The sequence below is a fragment of the Aedes albopictus genome, chromosome 2, assembly GCF_035046485.1.
Source record: "Aedes albopictus strain Foshan chromosome 2, AalbF5, whole genome shotgun sequence".
Classification (NCBI taxonomy): domain Eukaryota; kingdom Metazoa; phylum Arthropoda; class Insecta; order Diptera; family Culicidae; genus Aedes; species Aedes albopictus.
The window spans coordinates 387,743,694-387,770,853 of record NC_085137.1 but is presented as its reverse complement, the minus strand read 5'-3'; the positions used below and the strand labels follow the sequence as shown (position 1 = coordinate 387,770,853).

At 38.9% G+C, this 27,160-nt stretch overlaps 2 protein-coding genes across 4 annotated transcripts in view; both read right to left on the bottom strand.

Moving 5' to 3' along the window:
• Positions 1–936: 936 nt before the first annotated feature.
• Positions 937–1,758, bottom strand: LOC109400634 (oxidoreductase-like domain-containing protein 1). Of its 2 annotated transcripts, none has more exons than XM_019673121.3 (3): positions 1,564–1,758; positions 1,344–1,474; positions 937–1,267 (listed from the first exon to the last, which is right to left on the bottom strand). In XM_019673121.3, the coding sequence occupies exons 2-3, from the start codon at positions 1,455–1,457 to the stop codon at positions 1,055–1,057; spliced, it is 327 nt and encodes a 108-aa protein (XP_019528666.3). In that variant the 5' UTR covers positions 1,458–1,474; positions 1,564–1,758; the 3' UTR covers positions 937–1,054. The 2 variants fall into 2 exon arrangements, with proteins under 2 accessions (XP_019528666.3, XP_029734368.2); XM_029878508.2 differs by having other exon boundaries at positions 1,637–1,750.
• A 10,756-nt stretch (positions 1,759–12,514) lies between these two features.
• The window catches only part of LOC109400672 (23 kDa integral membrane protein), a 44,685-nt gene continuing 30,039 nt past the window's right edge, over positions 12,515–27,160 (bottom strand). The window contains exons 2-5 of one of the 2 annotated variants that reach the window (XM_019673167.3): positions 17,094–17,285; positions 16,857–17,024; positions 15,704–15,948; positions 12,515–13,057 (exon numbers count right to left, since the gene is read on the bottom strand). In XM_019673167.3, coding sequence (XP_019528712.1) covers positions 13,048–13,057; positions 15,704–15,948; positions 16,857–17,024; positions 17,094–17,285 — 615 coding nt within the window. In that variant the 3' untranslated portion in view covers positions 12,515–13,047. Of the gene's footprint in view, positions 13,058–15,551; positions 15,949–16,856; positions 17,025–17,093; positions 17,286–27,160 lie in introns of those variants that run through there. The other variant, XM_062853160.1, reaches the window with a different exon arrangement.

Sequence of the window (27,160 nt, the reverse complement as noted above, 5' to 3'; positions counted from 1 at the left end):
TTGTATGGTTCATTACGCAACGCAAATCAGTGCTGTAATGAACCATTACAGCACTGATAATTTGGTGTGGGAAAGTAGGCCTTTTCCTGTCAGATTTGCGTGAGGTAAAACAGCCTATTACGATGAGAAATTGCAAAAAAACGTTTTTATAATGAGTAGTGTGCAAAATTAACAAAAAAAAATTGTAATAGAGTAACGATGGGTATTATCGACAGGTTTGTTCTCTTCGTCAAGATTGGTCGTAATTCAGTTTAGTAGGGAAGGATTTTAGGCCGAATCTGAGTACGACAGCTCTGAAAAAACTCCCAATGACGAAGAGAACAAAGCTGCTGAAAATATACAATTTCCCCTAAAACAGAGAATCGACGATGATAAATTCATGATTAATCATTAGTTTATTTTAGTTTACAAATCAAATACAGGTATTCTTCGATATAACGTACCCCTGATATAGCGTACCCTCGATATAGCGAATTCGATATAACGTACATTTTGCTTCGATATAACGTACAACATCGAAAAATTTTATTTTTCCCACGAATAACCCTTAGACAAACTACGAAATCACTCGAATCAATGTTTTGTTGCAGAATTAGCCTTGTTACCCAGAATTTGCGCAATTTGAGGAAAAAATTTGTGTACGTTATATCGAAGCAAAATGTACGTTATATCGAAGCACAAAAAACGAAATTACTTTTTCGTCAAAACTCAAGTTTTTCATTATTGGTTTTGTGAATTTCACCAAAATCATTATTTGGGATTAATTTCACGTCAAATACATCAACACTAGCATAAAAAATATTAATTTTTTCTCTGCTTCGATATAACGTACACTTCGATATAACGTACAAAGAGAAAACTTTTTTGTACGTTATATCGAAGAGTACCTGTAATCAAAAATATATATACAGAAGTAATAACAAACGTTCCAAAATCTTAGAACCCGACTATATATTTAACCTAACAACAAAAAATAATTTACAAACCAAGCTATTTTTGGTTACAAGTGGTTTCAGCAAAAAGCAGTTCACCTATCTTCTTCAATACCATCGATTCATTCAGAGGGTGGCCCTTTTTTGACGCCATCCAGATTTTGCAGTTCCATCCTGAGGAACATTTTCAAACTCGGGTCGGTGATTTTCTGCAGCACAATTTCCCGTGCCTGTTCGCCTCCGTCGTTCAGTAGTTTGGTCAACTCGTTGGCATATTCGATCCAGACACAGTTCTGGCAACCGGACATGCAGCATGTCGTGGGTTCGGGAGGAAGCTACGGTGTGGGAAACAAGGTCAGGTCAGTTACATGAATAATGGCAACATATCTTCTGATCTCAGCGAGAACGTACTTCAATGTGTTTTCCAGGATTACTATCATTGCTTTTACCATTCTTTGCACTGCAAAAAAGTCGAGAACAGATGCGCCTGCTAGCTGGATTACTCAGTACACGAATCCTGTCCATTGTTCATTCGAAGATTGCTAAAGCCATTGGGGATAATGTTATTGTTATGGTTATTCAACGTGAAGGTCATTTCGTATCAAAATGAGGTGAATCTTTGATGAATTACATTTAAAACAATGTTAATTCCAATTTTACTCAGCATTTTGTGATCCGAAATTGTAGATTAAACTAAACTTTACATGATTCAACTTTTCTGTATGAAAAATTATCACGAAATATGATGCACTTCACTGTTCAAATTTGTGTGCCACTGTCTCGATCTAGCGTCTGATAAAGTCTGAAGCGACACTGAGCTAAATCCCCATCGTAAATACTTTGTTCAAGCAGAGCAGATCTATTTTTATTAAACACAAATTGTGCACAAATTCTTAAGGCCGGACGGAACGGTGGCTGAATCGTCCGCCATTGCTCTGTTGCTAGTAAGATGCAAATCTCAACTTCTACTTCATATTATTGACTAGAAATTTGATCGTTCATTTGCTCACTTGTGGTGCACAATCGACTAAAGTTTCAACGTCAGTGCAGTGGAAATTGATATTTGCTTCTTCAAAATCGCGAGGCAAATTGTTAGAAAGAGAGGGAAGATAGGAAAAATTACACGTCGTCCCGTGCGGCCTTAAAAAGAAATTTTAAATTTAATTAAATTTTTATATTAGGCTGACACAAATGTCGGGTTTCTCTTATGTCAACACCACCCCTTCCTCCCCTCGGAAATTTTTTGTCGGAATTCGACATTTTGAGGGGGGACACAAATAAATTTTGAAGAAATTTTAATTTTTTTTTAATGATTTTGTGGCTATATCGGTCTTTTTCTACTTATAGTATTGCTGACTGCACCCCCAATTGGACTGACACAATAGTGTGCACATTTGCATAGACTGAGTCCTCCGCCGGAATCCTGGGACGGGACCCGTCAGGTGCTAGTGCAAATACGAAACCATTTGCCTGTCAAAAAAGACCACTTCTGATTGGTCGATTTGACAAAAGCAGCGTTGCGCCGCGTTACGTTCGTTTACAAGAGGGCACTCTGTTGTTGAGTTAGCCGTGTTGCTAATAGTCACGGGTTTTTTAAACCTCGTATGATTCTGATAATTAATAACTAACAACATTAATCGTTTTTCTCACTTTCTGTGCTGTTTTTATCCGGAACTTGACATGGTGAAATGAAGTGCAAAACGTAGGGCGCAGTGATGTGTATCATTCTGGGCTTCATTTTTACTAATTTTCGAAGAATTCGAAGGTTTGCCGGCAAGGGATGGAAGTCTGTGTGTGAGATCCAAACGAGGAAGATCAGATTGTTTTCAAACTCATTCTTTGAAGTAGAATGCTAAATAAAACTAGTCAACAAGTTTTGATTGATATGCATATGAAAAGTGTTGGCAACACTAGAGAAACCCCCGTATGAACAGTAACAAAAAGAATAAGAGGGCTTGCACCAATGAGCTGTCACGTCCCGTCCCAGGCCGCAATCTCTGTTATGTTGCAGGATGCAAATTTAATAATCGTGCGGTTGGTTTCGTTTCATGGCATCATTCGTCAATTTAACTAAGCATTACACATATTGATCGCTTTATGAGAATGAAAATGAAATTCACTTTGAGTATTAAATAAATTGTATTTATCGTTTCATTTTTCTCAAATTTTCCTTAATTTCGCATCATTTGCCGATATTACGGTTAAACATTTACAGAAATCTGTAAAAAATACTGAGGTGCTCGGTAAATTGTAAAATCGTTGAAATTGAAAATTACTGAACACTCGGTACTTTTTCTACAAAGTATTCAGTAATAATTTGACGAGCAGCTCAGTGATTTTTGACATTTTATCAGATGTAACGTAATACCGAGTAATCGGTAGTTGAACTTGATTACCGAGGTGATCACCGAGAGCTCAGCTGTTGAGAATTCGGTAATTCGATAACTGAGCCCGGTAATAAAAGTTAAGTGTGCACACCTTCAAAGTGTGATTGCAGCGCAGGGTCACGTCGGATCGAGTTGAGGTCTTCGGTACACTTATTCCTCGTAAATGGAGGAATAAGTGCACCGAAGACGTCGAGACGATCCGAGGCAAATGTGCACTTTTATCACACTTTTTAGGCGTACCAAAAAAAGTATGATAGTCCAATTTGGGATGTAGTCTGCAATATAAGGGAGTAGAGATCAAAGTGGATAATGAAATGATAGATATGATAGAATTCGCTAGGTAGCGAACAAGTGTGAAAATTTTATAGAAGGTGAAATTAGGTAAGTAGGCCATGTATTGAACGAATACATCGAATGCGTGAAACTTCTGCCGTGCGACTTGTGCTTTTAACCCTTATGTGGCCGACAGGGTACCCGGGTACCTTGCACCCATTTAAAATACAAGGTGTAGAAAAAAGCAAAAAAAAATTGTCGGACACATAACGGTTAAACAGATCGGCTTGGTTGGTGATTCATACCACCTTACCAAGACTAGCAAAAGTTTCAGGCACCCGACTGCCTATGTATTGTTCTGTTTTCATCACAAATTCTATCGATCGGTAGCTTTTTCGGAATTCGCACTCCGTTTATAGGAGTATGCCTATATAGGGCCCATATAGCCGAGGCGGTAAACGCACGGGTATTCAGCATGACCATGCTGAGGGTGACGGGTTCGATTCCCGGTCGGTCCAGGATCTTTTTGTAAAGGAAATTTCCTTGACTTCCTTGGGCATAGAGTATCTTCGTGCCTGCCACACGATATACACATGCAAAATGGTCATTGGCAGAGGAAGCTTTCAGTTAATAATTGTGGAAGTGCTCATAGAACACTAAGCTGAGAAGCAGGCTTTGTCCCAGTGAGGACGTTACGCCAAGAAGAGGAGGAGGCCTATATCGCGGCGTGTTCTTCCTATTAGCTTTTTCGATCTTATTGGATAGCACACTTTTCTTTTTAAGTCAAACGTTTTATATCATATTGCCTGATTTCACCTTCTATAAAATTTTCACACTTGTTCGCTACCTAGCGAATTCTATCATGTGATTATATGTTAACCTGAAACGTCGCAATCGCCATGCAAGGCAATCTTTGATTAAAATTTACGAGCGTAATCGATTGATTATTGTTACATTACTGATACCATAGACAAACAGACGTATCACTTGGGACATATTGCGATAAAAATCATCGTCACGAAAACATAATCGCCCAATGCTAATCAGGCTGTGTTACGCAAACCACTCAGTAGGTGGCGGTAGTGAGCAAACGTCAAACAGGAGCAAAAACGATGCGAGCGCCGTGACCGAGCGATTTGCGAACTACAAAATATTTGAACTAACTGTTAAAAATGGTGACGATGAGAAGTGAGTAGAGTGAGACGTCTGTTTGTCTGTGCTGCTACTGTGCATTGTGCAACATCCTACAGGTCTACGGAGCATTGTTCTGTAAATGAATAATTTTCAAACACGACCTCCAATTTAGAACTCCAAGAACTTACGCGAGTGAAGGTCTGAAGGTTTGAAGATCTACAAACATAGCCAATGCATTGCTATGTAGCAATGGTTTCTTGCTACATTACCGATGCGTTGTAATATCCCAGAGGTCCATTGAGCGTTCTAGTGAAGAGTGTTCATTTCTAAAGATATGCTAGGTCTTCAATGAACTTCCGCGAGTTAAGGCCTTAAGATCTACAAGCGACTTCAATGGATTATTCTTACATGACGATACGATGCAACATCCTGCAGATCCATGGAGCATGGTTCTGTAGAGAACTACTTTCCAAAGATGATCTAGGACCTCCAAGAACTCCCCCGAGTAAAGGCCTGAAGATTTATATACGTAATCAATGGTTTGTTGTTATATTGCTGATACATTGTAATATCCTACAGGTCCATGAACTATTTTTCTGTAAGGAACTAATTTCCAAAGATATTCTAGGTCCTCCAAGAACTTTCACGAGTAAAGACCTGAAGATCTACAAGCGTTAACAATGATTTGTTTCCACATTACTGATACAATGTAGTGTCCTACAGGTCCAGGGAGCATAGTTCTGTAGAGAAATAATTCTCAACGATGATCTAGGACCCCCAAGAACTTCCATGAGAAAAGATCTTAAGATCTTACAAGCGTACAATGGTATCTTACAAGCGTACAATGGTATCTTACAAGCGTAATCAATGGATTGTTATTACTTTTCTGTTATGATCAACCAATAAAAGGCTTGGGAACAATGTATATAACGTCTATTTCTAACAGGAGCTGGTACAAGAATGAATGAAATAATTTTCATTTTTTTGAAGTTTGGTCTATTAAGGCATACTTGATTGCAAAATTCTACACCTTGGTAGCATCTCCCCTTTTAGGTTAATAACGGATGTACTGCTCAAACCTCCTCGGTGGTCGCACGGTTCGCAATGGGCGTTGACCTCACTCTAACTGCTGCTGCCTTGGTGTTGAACATGAAGATGGCATATGTTGAAAATCCGCTAAAAGTGTTTCATTAGTATCTTCATCGGCATCGCTGTTGCTATCCTCTGCATGCTGTATTGGACCAGGAAGTTCTTGTTGCTGTACAGTTTCGGTCGTTTGTTGAACAGGGACGGCACATGCAGGATTTCCACCAATTAACATACGGTAATTTTTTTTTTATTCTTAATCACTTAACCTAATTTACAGCTCTATTGACCACTGGGGCATTACATGAGCAATTTCAATTGACAGCTGCACATACATTTTGTACAGCGCCTAGATTCTATTCTACTTTATCGAACTGGTTGCCTTTCTGCTGCTTTCACTTTTTTCTACTTTATACCTAGTAGAATGATGAGCACAAGGATGATGATGAATGGCCGTTGTTCCTTTCCAGTCCGATTGGGGGTCCATTATGAGTAGCAGTTCGCCGATGTCCAGGTATCCGGGTTCGTTTGAGCCATGGGGCTCAGAAGAGGGTCAGTGTCAGTTGCTCTCGGGGGAAAAGCAACTGACGAAAAATTGCAAGTGCCGGGGCTGGGAATCAAACCCATGACCATCCGCATATGAAGCGAACGTGTGACCAACTACGCCACGGGCCCCGGCTACCATACATACGGTAATGTTGTTCTGGAACTGCTTGTCGCTGAAGACCAAAATCTTGCATGAGAATACTCAACGGCATTGGTTCCTTTGAAACCACAGGTTCATCGATGGAACGATTCTTTAACTGGTCAATATGAGATCGAAGTAGCCAAATTTTGTTATGATCAACCAATAAAAGGCTTGGGAATAATGTATATAACGTCTATTACTAACAAGAGCTGATACAAGAATGAATGAAATAATTTTCACTTCTTTGAAGTTTGGTCTACCAAGGCATACTTGATTGCAAAATTCTATACCTTGGTAGCAATTTCTAATACGTTGTAACATCCTACAGGTTCATGAACCATTTTTCTGTAAGATACTAATTTCCATAGATGTTCTAAGTCCTCCAAGAACTTCCACGAGTAAAGACCTGAAGATCTACAAGCGTTATCAATGGTTTGTTGCCACATTACTAATACAATGTAGTATGGTAGTATTCTACAGGTCCAGGGTGCATAGTTCTGTAGAGAAATAATTTCCAACGATGATCTAGGACCTCCAAGAACTTCCACGAGTAAAGACCGCAAGATCAAGAAGTGTAATCAATGGATTGTTATTACATTTCTAATACGTTGTAACATTCAACAAGTCCATGAACCATTTTTCTGTAAGGAACTAATTTCCATATAGATATTCTAAGTCCTCCAAGAACTTCCACGAGTAAAGACCTGAAGATATACAAGCGTTATCAATGGTTTATTGCCACAAGACTGATACAATATAGCGTCCTACAGGTTCAGGGAGCAAAGTTCTGTAGAGAAACAAATTTCAAAGATGATCGAGGGTTTCCAAGAACTTCCACGAGTATAGACCTGAAGATCTACAAGCGTAATCAATGGATTGTTCTCACATTACTTATACGGTGCAACATCATACAAAACCATTCTAGGTCCTCCAAGAACTTCCGCGAGTAGAAGCCACAAGGGCAACCTATGGATTTTCATTATACAGTAAGGACCCGATTTTGTCAACCCCATTTTGCGTCAAACATTTTGCTCTCATTATCTGACGGTCTAATTTTAAGCAATTTATTAATATTTATCATCAAACTACAGCTGAGATGCTGAACATAGAGGAATAAAAAGTTTGAAAAACTGTTTAAGTTTTTGAAGAGAGAAAAAATGTGTTCCGAAAGGGGCTGACAAAATCGGGTCACTTATGTATTACTAATGCTGTGCAACATCCTACAGGTTCATGGAGAATTGTTGTGTAATGAACTAACTTCCAAAGATGTTCTTGCAGGTTTTCCAAGAACTATCGTGAATAAAGCCCTTAGGATCTCTAAGCGTAATCAATGAATTGTTGTTTCATTACTGATGCGATGCAACATCCTTCAGGTTTTCCGGTTGTCAACTGCGACTTCGATAGCTATGGATTTTGGTCAACTTCGGACTCACTATTGAGTTCTCGCATTGGTAAGGAATCCAAAAGAGAGATTGGATAATTTCTGTTTGGGTTTGTTTGCTACGAAAAATAAATGTTGCTGACTTGTAAGTTAGTTTTATCGATTATACATACTCAATAAGTACCAATAAGATGCTTTGGAAATTAAACTCTAATGTAATTCGTCCGAATTCCAAATACCTGAATGACGACAAACGCTCGGATTTCTTTCGCCCAAAAAAATCACTTGCCCAAAAATAACGTTTCCCGCATAAGAAATCTTCAAATGCATTGTTGCAATACATCATCTGGAATCGCGGTCCAATTGTTTACCATAACATGTTTGAAGATTCAATCCCAAAGCCAGCATATCGTGCAGTGATAATCCGTGATTGGAAAATAACGTTTATTACAAACATCACAAGCGTGATGTTACCGTCGATAGGGCCTATATCCACAAGAGTATTTAGGAGACCTAGAGCATCCTTGGAAATCAAGACTCTACAGAACTGTCTTCCATGGACCTGTAGGATGTTGCACCGCATGAGTAATGCAACATAAATCTATTGATTATGCTTATTGATCTTAAGGCCTTTACTCGCGAAAGATCTTGGATCATCTAGAACATCTTTGAAAATAGCTTCTCTATAGAACCGTGCTCCATCTGTATGATGTTACACCGTAATGTAAAAGCAACTAATTAAATACGCTAGTAGATTCAGGCGGAAGTTCTGGATGACCTAGAACACGTTTGCAGAACCATGTACCAAGGACCAGTAGGATGTTTCACCGCATCAGTTATGTAACAACATTTCATTATAATACTTGTAGACCTTAAGGCTTTTACTTGCGGAAGTTCTTGTATGATCTAGATTTTTTTTTGGATAGTACCGCGTAAAAATAAACCGCGTTAATTCAAAAATCCGCGTAAAAAAACCACGTTAATTCAAAAATCCGCGTAAATGAAAACCATGTTTTATAACTTTTAACTCAATAATTTCCTTCTTGATTTTATATTAAAAAATGAACTCAACGAATTATTTTAAGACAACATTTTAAGATTTTTGCTTGATAAAGATTTGCTTCTCATTTGATAGGTGCTCTGATTGAATGAAATCGTTTTGAACATGAATAGAAGGAAAAATGTTTAAAAAGATTGGTTGGTTAATGTTCAAAGGAAATGAGATGAAGTTTTGCAACACTGGTTTAAACCGGTTCGTTGTTAAGACTCCATCTCACAGTTGTCGCATAAGTGTCAAAGTACAGGCAGTAAATCATGTTCACTTAACCTTCCGTAACTCGCGCGGTTGCCCACCATCGTCAGCACCACGCTAATGCTGAACACGAAAAGCGAGATTATTTCAACGTGTTGTGCAAAATACAACAGCGCGATTGCTCGAGGGTTGATAGTTAAAGGTCACAAAGCATTCTTAGAAAATTTTGGGATATTCCAGGTAATCCTAAGTGTTCTGGAACTCAGTTTTTAAAGTCTATGGCTATGACAGAAGTTTCTCAAGCTGAAAATAGTAACTATACATAATTAGACAGGGTTTAAATCAATAATTATTCCAAAATAGTTTTAAAATATTCCAAATCAGCCAATTGCACAGCCAGCAATGGACATAATAGACAAAATTATCTGATAGATAGATACAATAATAGATATAATAATAATCTAATGGACATAGTAGATTACAAATCGTAGATTTGTACAATGAAAGTTCATGTAATCTTAAGAACGGTTTGGATGTCCTTAGACATCTCAACAGATCTGATGCTGTCTATTAAGCTTTGAGATGTTCAGTAAGTCATGAAAGATTACAAGTCGTAGCTTTGTATTATGAATGAAGTTACCGGTACACCCGTAGACTTTAGGATCTAAGCTCCAGAATAGTTTGGATGACCTAGGATATCCCGACTGATTTGAAACTGTCTATTGAACTTTCAAAAGACTTACTGAGCATAATAGATTACAAATCGTTGATTTGTATGATGCAAGAAGCTACCGCTGCACCCGTAGACTTATGGATCTAAATTCCAGAATAGTTTGGATGACCTAGGATATCCCGACTGATTTGAAACTGTCTATTGAACTTTCAAAAGACTTACTGGGCTTAATAGATTACAAATCGTTTCTTTGTATAATGCAAGAAGCTACCGCTGCACCCGTAGAATATGGGATCTAAACTCCAGAACAGTTTGGAGGACCTAGTATATCCCGACAGATCTGAAACTGTCTATTGAACTTTTAAAAGACTTACTGGGCATAATAGATTACAAATCGTTGCTTTGTCTAATGCAAGAAGTTACCGTTACAGACGTAGACTTTAGGATCTAAACTCAAGAACAGTTTGGATGTCCTTGGATATCCAGAAAATTACTCTGCATCATATTCTACCTTTTTAATGCTGTTAAGCACCAAAACTACAGAAATATGTGGAAAAACTCTATAATAATGCTTGGAAAAATTCCGGCTTAAAATTAAAAATCCACGTAAACGAAAACCGCGTTAATTCAAAAATCCGCGTAAAAATAAACCGCGTTAATTAAAAAATCCGCGTAAAAAAAACCGCGTTAATTCAAAAATCCGCGTAAAAACAACCTCGTAAATGAAAACCGCGTAAAAAAAACCTGACATAATAGACAAAATTATCTGATAGATAGATACAATAATAGATATTATAATAATCTAATGGACATAATAGATTACAAATCGTAGATTTGTACAATGAAAGTTCATGTAATCTCAAGAACGGTTTGGATGTCCTTAGACATCTCAACAGATCTGATGCTGTCTATTAAGCTTTGAGATGTTCAGTAAGTCATGAAAGATTACAAGTCGTAGCTTTGTATTATGAATGCAGTTACCGGTACACCCGTAGACTTTAGGATCTAAACTCCAGAATAGTTTGGATGACCTAGGATATCCCGACTGATTTGAAACTGTCTATTGAACTTTCAAAAGACTTGCTGAGCATAATAGATTACAAATCGTTGATTTGTATGATGCAAGAAGCTACCGCTGCACCCGTAGACTTATGGATCTAAATTCCAGAATAGTTTGGATGACCTAGGATATCCCGACTGATTTGAAACTGTCTATTGAACTTTCAAAAGACTTACTGGGCTTAATAGATTACAAATCGTTTCTTTGTATAATGCAAGAAGCTACCGCTGCACCCGTAGAATATGGGATCTAAACTCCAGAACAGTTTGGATGACCTAGTATATCCCGACAGATCTGAAACTGTCTATTGAACTTTTAAAAGACTTACTGGACATAATAGATTACAAATCGTTGCTTTGTCTAATGCAAGAAGTTACCGTTACAGACGTAGACTTTAGGATCTAAACTCAAGAACAGTTTGGATGTCCTTGGATATCCAGAAAATTACTCTGCATCATATTCTACCTTTTTAATGCTGTTAAGCACCAAAACTACAGAAATATGTAGAAAAACTCTATAATAATGCTTGGAAAAATTCCGGCTTAAAATTAAAAATCCACGTAAACGAAAACCGCGTTAATTCAAAAATTCGCGTAAAAATAAACCGCGTTAATTCAAAAATCCGCGTAAAAATAAACCGCGTTAATTCAAAAATCCGCGTAAAAAAAACCGCGTTAATTCAAAAATCCGCGTAAAAAAACCTCGTAAATGAGAACCGCATAAAAAAAAACCGCGTAACAAAAAACCTGACTGTAGTTCTCTACAGAACCATGCTCGATGGACCTATATGATGTCACATGGCATCAGTAATGCAACAATTACTCATTGATTTTGCTTATACATAGATCTTGAGGCCTTTAATCGCGAAAATTGTTGGATGCACTATAAGAGTTCCCTTCTGGACACTTGGTGCGAGAAAGTTGAAAACCCCGTGGTAATTCGCAAATCAGTGTAAAACAAAAACCGTGTTAATTCAAGAAACCGTTTAAAAAAGCCGTGTAAAAAACCGTGTATAAAAAGACTTTAGTGTACCTCTAAAGATACCTGGTAAAACAGATTCCGAAGATTATATTGTATTTGTTGAAGATGACAGGACTTTTTTAGATATTACAGTTTGGCATTCTATAGGACAGTGATATTAAATCGATTTAATTTTATATATCGCCGTTGCACAAAAAGCGCCATTTCATGACATGTGTCACGTGACAAAGCCCTTATCACAAAACATGACCCTTGAGGACACACACGACTTCAAAATTCCACTTATTTTACGAGACGATCACAACATATTGAACAATGAAACACAAACAAATCCCTTCCTCTGTCCCGAACGATTCTTTATTATTATCAACGAACGAACAAACGAACGATTGACGGACGTCCTCATCATCGTGTTGCGGCAGATGATAATAATTCCAGCTACCAATAATTGACTTCCAGCCTCGCTGATAACGGCGACGGATTGCTCATCATCTCGATCCCAATTCGAATTGTTTACCAAGCAATTCACTGCCGACGACTACGTTCCAAGTGCATACTGAAATTACGATGATTCGCGGTGAATCATTGCCGACGTTTCGGTTCCGGTTGGAGGAATCATTTTTGAGGGTCGATGTAGTGGACAATTACAGACAAAAACATGGACACATTGTTTACCATATACATAAGTTCATATATTTAATTCGATTTTTGTAACGTTTTCAGTTTGGTTCAGTTGTTAAATCAATTCTGTTTGCTTAAACAATAGACTAAACATCTAAGGACTTCAAGAAAACAAGAAATTCACTGTACAGGTTATCTTTGCGGGGAGGGACGTCCCCAAATCGTTATTTGTTTTTATCGAGTTTTGTTGTGCGCTCTGTCCAACCATGGTTTTTTTTACAACCGTGGTTGTAGCATGTGGATGGAAATTTTTGAAGAAAACATAAATAAGTGGAACATCCTGAGAACTACACTACGATATGTGGACAGTGGAGTTGGTTCCATTTGTTTGCGTTGATTCCACGTGAGCAACTGGACAACGATTTTTGGTCGATACTGATAATTGTTTTTGATGGATGAAAGCGGCAATAGTTGTTCGATTGGATGGAATTTAAAGCTGACATTCCAATTCGGTATATAGGAAGGACATTTAAGCATTTTAGAACAAATCTGCCCCCGTGTCAAGCGTCAACATCAAGCTTAAGCGTATCTGTGGAGAAAAACGAGGTAAATTGGTTAGAACAGGTTTATTGTGCTGTTGTTGTGTCTGTGTTGTTCTGTACAATCGTTAGTAAGTGTACTCTTACATCCGAAATGATCCGAAAGTTATTAGTTCATGATTATAAGCAATAGATCACCGAGATTTGGAAGAGCGAAATTGCCAGAGTGAACAAGTGACATGATTTTGGGGAACTTGATTTGGAACTGTGCTCGATAGCATAACTAGAGCTCACTTGGTTCGAATGGTGTTTCTAGAAAAAGTAATTAAATGCATTCTAAAACTTAACACTACCCAGATTTTCAGTTTATGGATTGAGTTCACTTATCTGACGATTGAGTGTTGTCGTGTTTACAGAAAATGAACTCGTCTCCATAGACGAGTGCGTCGATGAACTGAATTCATCGCGGTCCGAGAATTTTGACACTCGAGCGGGGCCATTCCCAATCAGAATTGTTCAATTCTGATTGGAAATCGTTCACTTTTGATTGTAAGCGGCCCCTCTAGTGTCAAAATTCTCAGACCGCGATGAATTAGGTTCATCGGCGGATAAAGTCCATAGGCTAGAGAAACTGGATGAATGTGGATAAATTAAACGAAGAGAAAAAGTAGATCTTCATATAAAAAAATGCTAAATTTGACAGATGGTTCATCCTCATTCACGCAAGGGGGACCAGTTCCTCTAGCCTATTGGAAATGGTCCCACTCTAGTGTCAAAATTTTCGGACTAAGTCCATATGGACTTATCCACTGGTGAACCAATTTTATTCGGTCCGAGAATTTTGACACTAGAGCCGAGCCATATTTAAGCGTCAAATTCTGATTGGAATTGACCCCGCTCTACAGTCAAAATTCTCAGACTGAGTGAATTCTGTTCATCGGTGGATAAGTACATTCAAATGGGTCAGAGATCGTTGCGTTGCGTTGCGTTGCGTGGTAACGGAGTAATTCGTAGATTGCATACTGAAAGTTGTCATGTTGAACCTTGATACTTCTATTCTAATTGCTTATGGAATGCTATTTGGGAATGAATAGCTATCCAATCAGAGATTGAAGTAAAAAGACATGAAAACTTCCATTGCCGGCCACGCCCATCTTCTCCGTTACGAGGATAGGAAAGGATATGATGATATGACACCTACTTTACAAGAGGTCAGCGACTCACCGACTCCCCCATAAGTGTCAAGGAGTTGGATATTTGGAATGGGATGGTTGGGGAATCACTATAAGCGAGTGATGCGGCAAGATTCAGATTGTGTAAGTGTATTTGAGTAGATCATGTAGATGTGTTGGTGTGAGTGTAAGTGTTTTAGTATATTAAACACCAGCGTTGGGAGTGACAAAGCTAAGAAATTGCGTCACTCCATGGGCCTTTTTGCTTCAGGGATGGGGCACAGGCATTTGGACCATGTGTCCTGGCTTACAAGCCTAGGCTTAAGCGCCATTGCTCGCTCTCTGAAACGATAAGAAATACGTTATGAGGATGGGAGGGGATAATAGGGAAGGGATGCTATCTATTTATCGAGATGCCAGCGACTCACCGACGCCCTCGTAAATAGAAAGGAAATGGGACTTGGTACGGGAATGGTCGGGTATGATTAAGTAATGGGACTGGATTGTTATGAAATTATAATATATGTAGTTTTATATATTGAATGAATGCAGACAAAACATATTTACACTAAATACCTCCGCACATAGTCCGTCGTCGAAGTCATCGTATGACTCAAGAATCAATACTATCGTCGCAGTTAAATCCCGAAGTTTACCCACACGCGACAATCGATTTTTCTCCAAATCCATACGTGAAAGCTAACGTCGGACGTTGTGCGTTGGACAGAGGATCTGGTCCCTTCCCCAGCGCACTATGCCCGACGTACGTCCGACGCACGGTTTAGGGAAACATCGATTTTTGCGTGTCAAAAAATCTGATTTTCAACTGCACTGCTTCAAACGCTACCAAGGCATCCACTTTTTTCAAGCTCCGACCCCGTCCTCTTCATTTGACGCTAGGCCAAAAAGGGCGATGATCAGGAAAAAACACGAAACAACCAAGGATTGAAACATTTTCATTCTTATTGAAATTGCTTCCGCACGTTGATTCCGGGTGTCTCCTTAATTCTAAATAGAACAAACTTACAGAATTTTCCACGTAACTGTGAATTCCATTGTACAGCCTTCTGCAGCAAGTCTGTTAGTAAGCACCAATCCGTCGAGCTTTTAGCTGGTGGTATTCACGTATTCAGTTCACAAAATTTCTCCGGCACACCATTTTCAACACCAACAATCGCACGTTTTAACTTGAACTTTGATTCAATCTTATATTTTCAATAACAAATACCTATTAATTGAAAAATGGATAGTAAAACTTAAAAAAAAATGACGGGAGCGAAAATTTTCACTTCCGCCAACAAGTGCGGCACACTACGATCCTCTGTTGTGTTGTTCATTCGGAAAGTAATAGATCCATTCAAATGGGTCAGAGATCGGAGATCAAATTATAACTTTTGTCTTCAAAAATCACAGAAAACATTTTTACAAAATCATGTCATTTGCTTTTCATGCTTGGCATTCGACAGAGAGTTCAATTTAAAACAGTGATCAATTTCATTGTGCAGCGTTCGTTAATAACCAGACCTTCTCTGTTGATTGCGAATTCCGTTGGCCAGGCAGCAGGCTGCAATCAGCCCGATGAGTTCGACGGCGGCCACACCCAGCGAAACCCATCCGAGTACGTCTCCGGCGGTGTCGATGAACTCTCCGAGACGAGCCTGGCAACCGGTGGTGAAGGGAACGCACAGCGGAGCCGTTCCAGCCTTGCAGCACGACTGAGGAGTGTTGCCCAACCAGTCGAGGACGGAGTTCTTACCGCAGCATTGGAGCTGGAAAATCGAAGCGAAACAAGTTAGTTGAAGTCTAATGAATGTTATTGAAGTTTAAATGGTGAACCTATTAAATACCTGGATGAACTTATCATGTGAAATGATTACAATAAGTTCATTTTTATTCATTTAAAGTGACCCTGGCCTTCTGCACTATGGACTTATCCACCGATGAACCGAATTCAGCGCGGCCCGAGAATTTTGACACTAGAGCGGGGTCTTTCCAATTAGAATTGAACGATTCTGATTGGGAATGGACTTATCCACCGATGAACCGAATTCATCGCGGTCCGAGAATTTTGACACTAGAGCGGGGCCGTTCCAATCAGAATTGGACGATTCTGATTGGAACAGACCCCGCTCTAGTGTCAAAATTCTCGGACCGCGATGAATTCGGTTCATCGGTGGATAAGTCCATGGCCCCGCTCTAGTGCCAAAATTCTCGGACCGCGATGAATTCGGTTCATCGGTGGATAAGTCCATAGACGAGTTCACCGATGAACTGAATCCATGGACTTATCCACCGATGAACTGAATTCATCGTGGTCCGAGAATTTTGGCACTAGAGTGGGGCCGCTCCAATCAGAATTGAACGATTTCCAATCAGAATTGAACAATTCTGATTGGGAATGGCCTCGCTCTAGTGTCAAAATTCTCGGACCGCGATGAGTTCAGTTCATCGGTGGATAAGTCCATTGCGGTCCGAAAATTTTGACACTAGAGCGGGGCCGCTTCCAATCAGAAGTCAACGATTTCCAATCAGAATTGAACAATTCTGATTTGGAATGGCCCCGCACTAGTGTCAAAATTCTCGGACCGCGATGAACTCAGTTCATCGATGCACTCGTCTATTTATCTGATAAACTGGATGAACACCGCCGTTCATCCGTGGCAGATTGAATACTTACGTTCGACTGAATGGTGTCAATCAGTTCAGCATTCTGTGGGCGATCGCGTTCTTCGAACAGTCTGACGAAGCCCTTCTGGAAGGCCGCCTTGGCATCTCCAACGTAGATGAATACGAGAGCGGCAACGACGATTTGAGCAATGATCAAAACCATCAGGAAGAAGCCATACTACAAAAAACAACAAAAACATCATGAATAAAGAGTTCCAGATTGCTGTTCAACGACGACGCCACTCACGGTCGTGGTCATGCAGTACGATTCCCGAATCGCACCGCAACAGCCGAAGAAGGCGATCACGAACACGATCGATCCGAGCACGATGAACAGAATCGATGGGGCCACGATGCTGTGTTCATCGCTGATGTCCTGTAGGTCAGCGATCTTGGCCAACGAAACGCCTCCGATTACCACCAGTGCAATACCGCATAGCTGTGGAACAAAACGGAAAACAGGAAACAAGGAAACAAGAATTACTAATTTGAATTCTGATCTGGAATTATCAATCATTCATATCTTCGCACACATGCGTGGAGAGATCTAGGCGGGGTTATAATAGTCGCAGCTAAACTGGTTTTGGACGACAGACAATAAATAAACGCGACAACAACGTTGAAGGCAAATAGCGGCAGCATGACATCATAGTCGCTCGGCGTTCTGCGCTACGCTCGACTTGTTCTGATGGAGAGAGTTTGTAGCACTTTGTGGGAAGACTGGATGAGGGGCGTCAGTTAAATGATGCACATTTTATGGCAGAACATCGCTAATTTGTGCCAATTTAACCGTCAATAAGATGGTATATTTCGTGAGTTGCGAGAAATTCCAGGAACAAGAGTATTCACAAAGTAAATTAGAGTGCTTCTTAGCTTCGTGATCCATAAAAATACTCTCAGTTTATAAATAAGAACATGATATTCAATTGACTTTCATTATTTGTTTTACCGGGAATGTACATAGGGGAAATAATTTATTTTCGGCAGTTCTCTTCGTCATGTTTTTTTTTCTGAAACCTGTTGAACTCAGAGTTAGCCTCAAATCCGTCCCAACCAAGCTAAATTAGGGTACTAGTGCCATCAGTAATTTCACGTTCCCAATTTCATCCTATTCGAAAACAAGCGATTACGGCACCGATTGATTCTGCTCTTTTTTGGATTCATGCGTGCTCAATTCTAACAAAAAATTCAAAAATAAGGAACAAAACAAACAGTGCAACAATCCTATGTTTTTAGTAGGATGAAAATGGGAGCCACATGCTTAATAAAGGAACCAATACCCTATATGACAAAATTTCAAGCAAATTGGCCGACAAAAACTACCCATGACGAAAAGAATAAACTCGTAATAATACCCCATACATTTAAATGTTAGGATGGAATTATATGGTATTATAAACTATGCAAACTAAAGACACTTCCTTTCATGGACAACATGCAATATTCTCATATACCTTGACGCAAATTACAATCCATACCAATGTTCGTTTGTGTTGAAAATATCCTTATAGAGATAAGTGACATTTCAACACACGAACACTAGCGCAAATTTTTCCTCACACAAAAGTGCACGCCGATTGAAAGGCTATTCAGATTGCATATGCAAATATTACCCAATCGAATTGGGTAAAACGGGTAAATAATGATAAAACTAACGTCCGGGGCAAGAGTGCAAATATTTTCCTCGCAGTTTCACAACTACATCTACTAAAAAGGCACGCATACATTTGAACGTGATTACCTCTATTACTAAATTTGGGGTCCCTGGATCCGAATATGATGTCCACATTCTTACATGTTGTGTAACTTTTCAGATATTTTAGAATTGAAATTCCCTAAGGCACTGTCCATAAACTACGTATGGCAGTGCTGAAAATGTCATCTCAACATATATAAATTCAACCACACCCAGCTCATTTTAGAAGCTCAAGCTGGGAATATGGTATATGAAAATCTTGTGCGGCTGAACCAGCTCTACAAGAAAGTCACGGAAAAACCGATCGTTTTCGAATATTTAAGATAAATGTCACGGACTACCTTCAAAAAATGTCAATGATATTCATGATAAATATCAATTGGCATTTTTCGAAGTTAGCCCGTGTCATTTACATTAAATATTAAAAAACGAGCGATTTTCCGGTGACTTTCTTGTAGAGCTGGTCTAGCCGCACAAGTTTTTCATATACCATATTCTCAAGTTGAGCTTCTAAAATGAGCTGGGTGTGGTTGAATTTAGATAGTCGAAATGACATTTTCAGCATTGCTACGTAGATTCATTTATGGCCATCTCAGACCAGCCCCTCCCCCTCCGTAAACTTTTGTTCATACACAAATTTAAAAATTTGTATGGAGCGTAGACTTTGTCCTGTATCAACCCTCTCCCTCTCAGAATCTACGTAGTTTATGGACACTATGGTAAAAGTAGGCAATGACTTAAGGAATTTAAAGCCTATCCCAAGTAACCACAAGCATTATATCATTGCACGAATTAGACTGAATATCAACATTTGCAATGCGAAATGCAGTAATTCCACACTTGTCATGCAATAATCCTTTAGATTGGCATTATCAACGTAATAATGCATTGCATTTCTTTACATTAGGGTTCATTAAAAGGTGATATAAGATAATTCAATAATTCAACGCTGCAAAAACAGAATAAATGCAATGTACAAACTAGCAAAGTTGGCTCTATCAATACAATTATAAAAGCTTGACTCTAATGGTAAACAAATGAAATCAAGACGATTGAACAACTTTGCGGTCAACTCTAGCGGTCTTCAACATTTCTGGTTCGACTCCCGCCCCAACTTAATCCCCGTTTGAGCCACCGATCGACGACAGCAAAACCTTTTTTTTCTGTAGGCTGCTATCACATGCCAATAATGATGGATTAGCATATGATCAGTTTGCGAAGGGTGCTTTAATCGAGGTTTTAATTTTCTTATATTGATTAAATACCCTCTAAAATGCATTATGTATTTATAAATTACTGTATTCTATTACATATGACATAATCGTTTTGCCCTCTTCTGCAATGATTGAGACAGAAGAACAGTTTCCTTTTAGTTAATGGAATATCTCTGTTGTTATCACTGCAGCAGAAACGGTCCAAGGCGACAGCGCGTATGGAACTCATCTAGCGGTCTTCAACACTTCTGGTTCGACTCCCGACCCGGCGACAAAAAAATAATGATTGAAACATTCATGTGTGGGGGCATCAGTACCGTCGATAACGAAACGGTGCTAAAATAGATTTTTGTTTTGGTTTTTCGTGTTGCACGTATTAAGCATGTGCAAATGCAAATGTACAGCACATGCATTTATGTTACTTTAGCAATGGCTATCAGCGTGCTGCAATATGTGGCACTAATTTGATTTTAGTGGAGCCCTTTTCGACTTTAATATTGCTTCAATGAGGTGTTTAAAGTAATGCAGCAATAAATTCACAATTTTAATTATCAATATATGGCAAAATTGATGCACGTTTATACGGATTCGTGGTTACTTGGGTACTTTCAATAAATCGTATATTTTATTAAAAAAATCACTTTCGTAAAAGTTTCGTTTATGAAATCAAACTCTGGGATATCATATTGAGCTTATACAATGATTTCGAGCTTAGTATTGAATCTAGTAGTCATGCCAAGTATGAATGTTTGGGAATGTATCTCATTGCGTAACGAAACATCGTTAAGGAAAAATCGATTTATTTATACGATTATGAAACTAAATTTCCATGAACTTGATGCCATTTAGTAGTAAAACAGTAACAGATTACGAAAAACTATTCGTTAGCAGAAACTGATGCAATGAAAATTGCATGTTTGAACATTTCATGAGGTGGATCAAGCCGATCAATGTTACCCCGCTGATCAATGATACCCCGTTTCACGGTACATAAGATAGTCAAAAATTATGATTGAACAGGATTGAACCGTAATTGTGTATTCGAACAGTCGATCAATTTTTTCTTAATTCAAATCAAATCATGTGTTCAAAGTACTACAGTACGGACCCGATTTTGTCAGTCCCATTTTACGACGTTTTTGCTCTCATTATCCAGCGGTCAAATATTGACCAATTCATTTAAGATCATCATCAAATTACTGCTGAAAGGCAGAACATAGTGGGTTTAAAAGTATGAAGGGGAGCAAAAAATGTATTCCGGAAAGGGGCTGACAAAACCGGGTCATTTATGTATTTAGAAGAAAACTTTTCAATTGATATAGGGTGACAATGGGTACCTATTATCGGCAGGTTTGTTCTCTTCGTCATGGAGGGTTTTTGTCAGCCAAATTGCCTGAAACTTGCCATATAATTCAGCTTACTTGGGAAGGATTTGAGACCAACTCTGAGTTCAATAGGTTTCAAAAAACCCCAAAAGACGAAGAGAACAAAACGGCCGAGAATGGGTAATTTCCCCTAGAATAATTAGAATTGAGAATAACGAACAAAATATTTTAATTTATATTTTTGCCCTCCAGATTATAAACCGCTATAACTGTTTAAAACGAAGAAATCTTTCTTTGTGGTTGTGAAATACGATGTTTCGTATGCAAAAATTCCACGCACACATTTGCCTGCATCTTCCCTTGGATGAAGACAACTGTTTGTTTACAATTTACCGAAGGGAAAAAACAATTTATTTCAATAATTGATCAGCTTTTGCTACATTCTGCAGCAGTGAAATCCAATTTGAAGTGGCACGAGTTTTAGTGATGATGTGAATTCTAGTGTGAATTCATAGTCAGTTCAACAAGTGATTCTGACGAAGTGAAAATTGGACCGTGATGAAAAACAATTCGGCTAGCTGCTGCTTTGGTGTGGTCAATTGTTTTCGATATATTACACAACGAAAAAAAAAATGTGAAGTCAAAAGTGATGTGAAATTTTGCGTGATTATTCGATTTCCAGACTAGTTATTGATAGCACAAGTTTACAAAATAAAACGAAAGTCGTGAACTTCTTTCAACGACCAAAGTTTTTGAAGTACAATTTAGCACTGATTTCGAAACCGTGCTTCAAAAAATTTTAAGTAGAGCGATTTTTGAGTTTTTGCTCAATATCAAGTTTTACAACTTTTAAAAATATGGAATTTACTAAAATTCAAATATCTTGCGTTTTGTTCAACCAATTACAAATCTTTTGCCATAAATTAAAAGATGAATACAATACCATTCGATCATCTGTATGCAGGTTTTGCATCAGATTGATGAAATTCAATATATTGGCGAGTTTTAGGGACGATCTTCTTAAATTTTAGCCAAATTTCCAAAAATATATGAAGTAATGTATTTTTTTCAATAAGAATAAAACAATACAAAAATTTTTTCTCAACGTTTATTTGACATATCATATGTAGGCGAGTTACAGTAAAAAAATCAGCTCGATCGGAGCATTAATTACGGTGAATGAGATGTGTGAAGTGAGTGACGTTGCTTAAAAATAGAACAAAAATCGATTTCAAATCATCACCCTTGTATGGAAATTCGAAAAAAATTCCGCTCTACTGTAATTTTTTCCTTCGCGTTTTCGAAATCAGGGCATGATTCTACACCAAAAATGATCATCAGCTTACCGAGTTCAAAAATGCTGTAAACTAGTGTAGTTGATCTTTTTGCTCGCTCTAATAAGTCATTGGCAAGGGTAAGTTGAAATATCTTTAATGGTTCGCTATTTTCGATCTGATATTACGGGAAGTAGCACATGTCGAAGTAAATTTCTACCCTAAGTTTTCTCCAATTCCATATGTGAAACCTAACGTCGGACGTAGTGCACTGGCCAGCAGATCTGGACATCTATCCAGCGCGCTTTGTACGACGTACGTCCGCGCACGGTTTGGGAGAAAAATAGATTTTCGCGTGTCAAAAATTCTAATTTTCAACTGCACGAACAATACATAGGTATCTGAGCCCGATGAAATGCGCGATGCACGATGACCTACTGCAATTAGGCTTACCGAGTGGAGTGTTGAATATGCGGAAAAAGTGTGCCCATGGTGACCGGAGCGACGCTAAACCAAGTGAAAGTACGGATCATACACCCTCAATCCTGAATTGTCTGTTCAGAACTTTTTTGACGAAAATAAAACAGCAGAACTATGTATTTCGGTAGCTTCGGTAATCGATTTTGCTGAGGCTCAGTACACCAACTGTCAAAACCTGGTGCAAAAGGTAAACAATGCAGCATTGCTGTATACAGCTGTTCTATTTTCGTCAAAAATTTACCGAACACGGTATTCCAAATTAAGTGTGTATGAAGCTGGGACTGCGAGAACTGATTCAATGAGTAAATGGCATCGTAGAGAAAATGGGCCAGGTCATCGATATATGGAATGCAATGACCAGACGTGTACCCCGAATCATGCCGTAATTGCAAAAGAAATGGCGTGAAGATCAGAGAACGTCGGACCGCGAATGAAGTAGGTGTAGGAAATAATACAGTAGGCTTGATCTACAGTCAAGGACTAGACCGAGAGACATTGGATGTATGCAAGGAGCCAGGAGCTGTACTGATAAGCGAACATCAGACCATCGCAACTACTGGAAAGGCAAAGATAGAAAATGGCAATGGAATAAAAGCAGCTGATGTGGGTTGCTCTTCATTTCTGTAGATCACTTTGACTTTCAAAATGTGTTGTCCAATGATAGGGAAAAATTGAGCAGTATCATCACAGACAAACAGACGTAACACTTCGAACATTTTTCGATTCAAATCATAGTCACGGAAACATATTCGCTCAATGCTAAAATTACTAAGTTTGGCCGACCATCAACTAGGTGGCGGTAGTGAGCAAACGTCAAACTCGAACAAAAACGATGTGAGCGCCACAGGTGGGTAGTTGGCCAACTATCAAATTTTAAAAAAAGATCGTTAAATCGAAGTACGATGGGAATTATCAGAGTGTTACGTCTGTTTGTCTGTGGTATCATTAAATACACAGGTTTTTCTAATAAATTTTGGATGAACAGAACAGCTTTGGGTTGCTCAGAGTTACTATGACATGCACTGCAGTGCACAGTGTCTTGCCCATAGATCTAGGATCTTTTGGTAATGTAAATTTAATTGATTTTCTTTGGAGTACATCATCGCGTCTGACACGAGATATATGTATGCAAGAATGGGCAACTGATACAGAAAAATATAAGTTACGAACTGATGGGTAGTATTCAGGCAAGGAATCGCTAAAGAAATGCACAAGCGTCGCTTTATAGGGCACTGCATTGTTTTGATTTTATATGGGATTTTGATGTTTCTTGGCCTTGTTGTTTATAAAATTTATGTAGGAGTGAAAGAGACGCACAGAATTTCATGCAGTGCCCTATTCCGGTTCCTAGTACGGAGCTGAAACGAAACGTCAAATCAAATGGGGCTTGCTGTGTTAAATTTCTTGACCATTCCGGTCACGGAAAAATAATGCACTGAACGAAAATTACTTGAGCGATTCCGTTCGAAGTGCATACCTCGCATAAACACGTGCTTATTCATAGAACACTAAGTAAGCTGAGAAGCAGAAGAATACTGGTTGTCAGAAGAGATCCTACACGGAGAGACGAAACTACCCAAAAGTGAGTTTTTTCCACCCAACTTCGGGGTTGCGTGCGTCAAGCCAATTTTGAGTTGATGGAATCGATGTTTTTGTTGGGTTGTTCCCGCTTGCTTCCATGTGAAAAAATACCTAATTTTAAGTTTTTTCCACCCAACCGAAATATTGACTAGGTTGTTTTCACTCAAATTTGAGTACTGTGCTAGAAACTCAGTGTTGACTTGACGCACGGAACTGCAAAAGTTGGGGTGTTTCTCTCTTCACTCTCTGACAACAAAAGAAAGAGCGCATAAAAAGGGAGATGAAAAAGAACTCAAAATTGAGTTTAAAAGTACCTAATTTTGAGTTTTTCAGTTTCTCCGTGTAGAGAAATTGATGACGAAGTAAAAAAAGGAAATGGACGGCTTATTGCAGATATCCACAAGAGAATCTGCCTTCTCATCGGGTTTCAAGTTCCTGAGGAACGTAGACTGAATCAAACTCTTTTCTTGAATTTCGCGATTTCAACTTTGACTACGGTGGATTAAATGCACACCATCCATACAGTACAGCGAGGGATGCATTTCCGAAAGCAGATAAGAATGATAAGACCTCCGCAACAAGCCACAAAATATTTGCGGCACTGATAAACAGACGTAATATAGAGAACAAATTACAGTAAAAACAGTGTCACGAAATATTTGAATCAACCGTTAAAAATGTCATCGAGTAGAAGGTGACGCCTGTTTCTGCTTATCTGTGGTATAAAGATGAGCTGTGCTCCACGAATCAGGGTACCCATTCTCCTATACGACGATTCTATAGAAATTGATATTTTCCCGGTGTGCCACGCTACATGAATCATATCATATTTACGTTGAAGTCTGCGGTTGAAGCGTTTGGCCATGTGGTGGACAAATATGCACTCGAAAAACAGAAACCGTGGAAGATAGGAACGTGATTGGTAACTACCTTCCTGTGTCTGTGCGTCAGGTCCTCCAGTACAGCAGCCGCAGTACCATGCACGGACGACGGACTGAAGTGTTTGTCTGTTTGTTCGCAATGAATAACTCGCTAATTTGTAATTCCACTGGGGTAGAATCACCCACCGAACACCGCGTTTGGTGAAGCCTTGGTAGTCCTTTACACGAAATGACAAATCATTATGATGGGGGGTTTCGTCCTTCGCGTGTATGACCTAATTCCTATTTGAATAGGTCGTCTACGGCAAGAAGGTTGTTTTCGATTCGTCAACCGATGGTACCAAGGAGACAGGTTCCGGCACCGGAACGGATTGAAAACATTTAATTATTCAGCAATACGTAGCAACTTCAAAAGTCGGTCTTTTGTTCATCTATATTGAATGAGGAGTCAAGTGATCAATATATGTGTTGTTGCGGAATAAAAGATTTTCTCGTTGAAGATGTACCACAAATTTTAAACAGTACTAATAAAATATTTGTCGAAAATATTTTCAATTCTTTAAACTAAGATTAAATAAATGTTTCGCAAAAAAGAGACTGTGCTTTATTGGTGTGAAGAAGAAGCTGATTTCTAACATAAACCAGCCTCGAGCTGAGAAATTCATAAACGAAGATACGCATATGAAAGTTGGTTCCATCAAACATTACTATCCTCTATGAAAAATTTACGATACTGTAATCACAGACGTCTCACTCTAATCACTTCTCATCGTTACCCTTCTTAACGGTTAGTTTAAATATTTTGTAGTTCGCAAATCGCTCGGCCACGGCGCTCGCATTGGTTTTGTCCTTGTTTGACGTTTGCTCACTACTACCTCCTACTGAGTGGTTTGCGTAACACAGCCTGGTTAGCATTGAGCGATTATGTTTTCGTGACGATGATTTTTATCGCAATTTGTTCCAAGTGATACGTCTGTTTGGCTGTGCTGTAACGATGTTATGATGCTATGTCGCCCCAAAATCGCAATTATTATCAAAGCCCAATATCAGAACCAGAATCAATAAATTATTGATATGGCTTTATCTTCTTCAACTAAATTGCTTTGATATCTATTAATTAGAAGACATCGTGCATACTTAATAATACCATGTGCAGTATCTTCTCATGGAAATACATCACAGTTTGAACAGAGGTTAGTTAGTACCGCGTGATGGGCAAAAGAGTAATAAACAATAAGAAGGCACAGAGAAACAGACGTAACATTTAGAAAAAAAAAAACATTAAAAACATCGTCACGAAAACTTAATCGCCCAATGCTAAACGTAATGTGTTTGGCCGGGCCACCACTAGGTGGCGATAGTGAGCGAGCAAAAGTCAAACAGAAGCAAAAACGTTGTCAGTACCGCGATTGATCAACCGATCAACTACTGAGTATTTGAATCAACCGTTAAATGGGTGATCGATGGGAATCGATCAGAGTGTGACGCCTGTTTCTCTGTGGAATAGGTATTGATGAAAACTAATAGAAGGATGTTTTTGGAACCCAATTTATAGGATTTCTACACAACTTTCTGATTGAATTCTGCAGTGCGGGTATCCATCCAGGCCATGCTGAGGGTAACGGTTTTAATTACCGGTCAGTCCAGGAACTTTTCGTGATGAAAATTTGCTAGAGTTCCAAGGACATAGAGTAACTTCGATCCTGCCACACGCTAAACGTATTCAAAATGGTCTTTGGCAGAGGAAACTCTCAGTTAAAAACTATGGAAACACACAGACAGACGTTACACTCTGATCGCTTCCCATCCACCATCTTTTTAACTGTTGATTCTATGTGCTGCGAACAAAACAGAGCTGTTATC

What these genes read in the sequence shown, in the direction of transcription:
- LOC109400634 (XM_019673121.3), bottom strand. Translation starts at nt 1,457, where the DNA reads ATGGACAGGATTCGTGTACTGAGTAATCCAGCTAGCAGGCGCATCTGT. An exon ending in ATCCTGGAAAACACATTGAA is followed by an intron (nt 1,268 to 1,343) that starts GTACGTTCTCGC and finishes CCCACACCGTAG; the next exon opens with CTTCCTCCCGAACCCACGAC.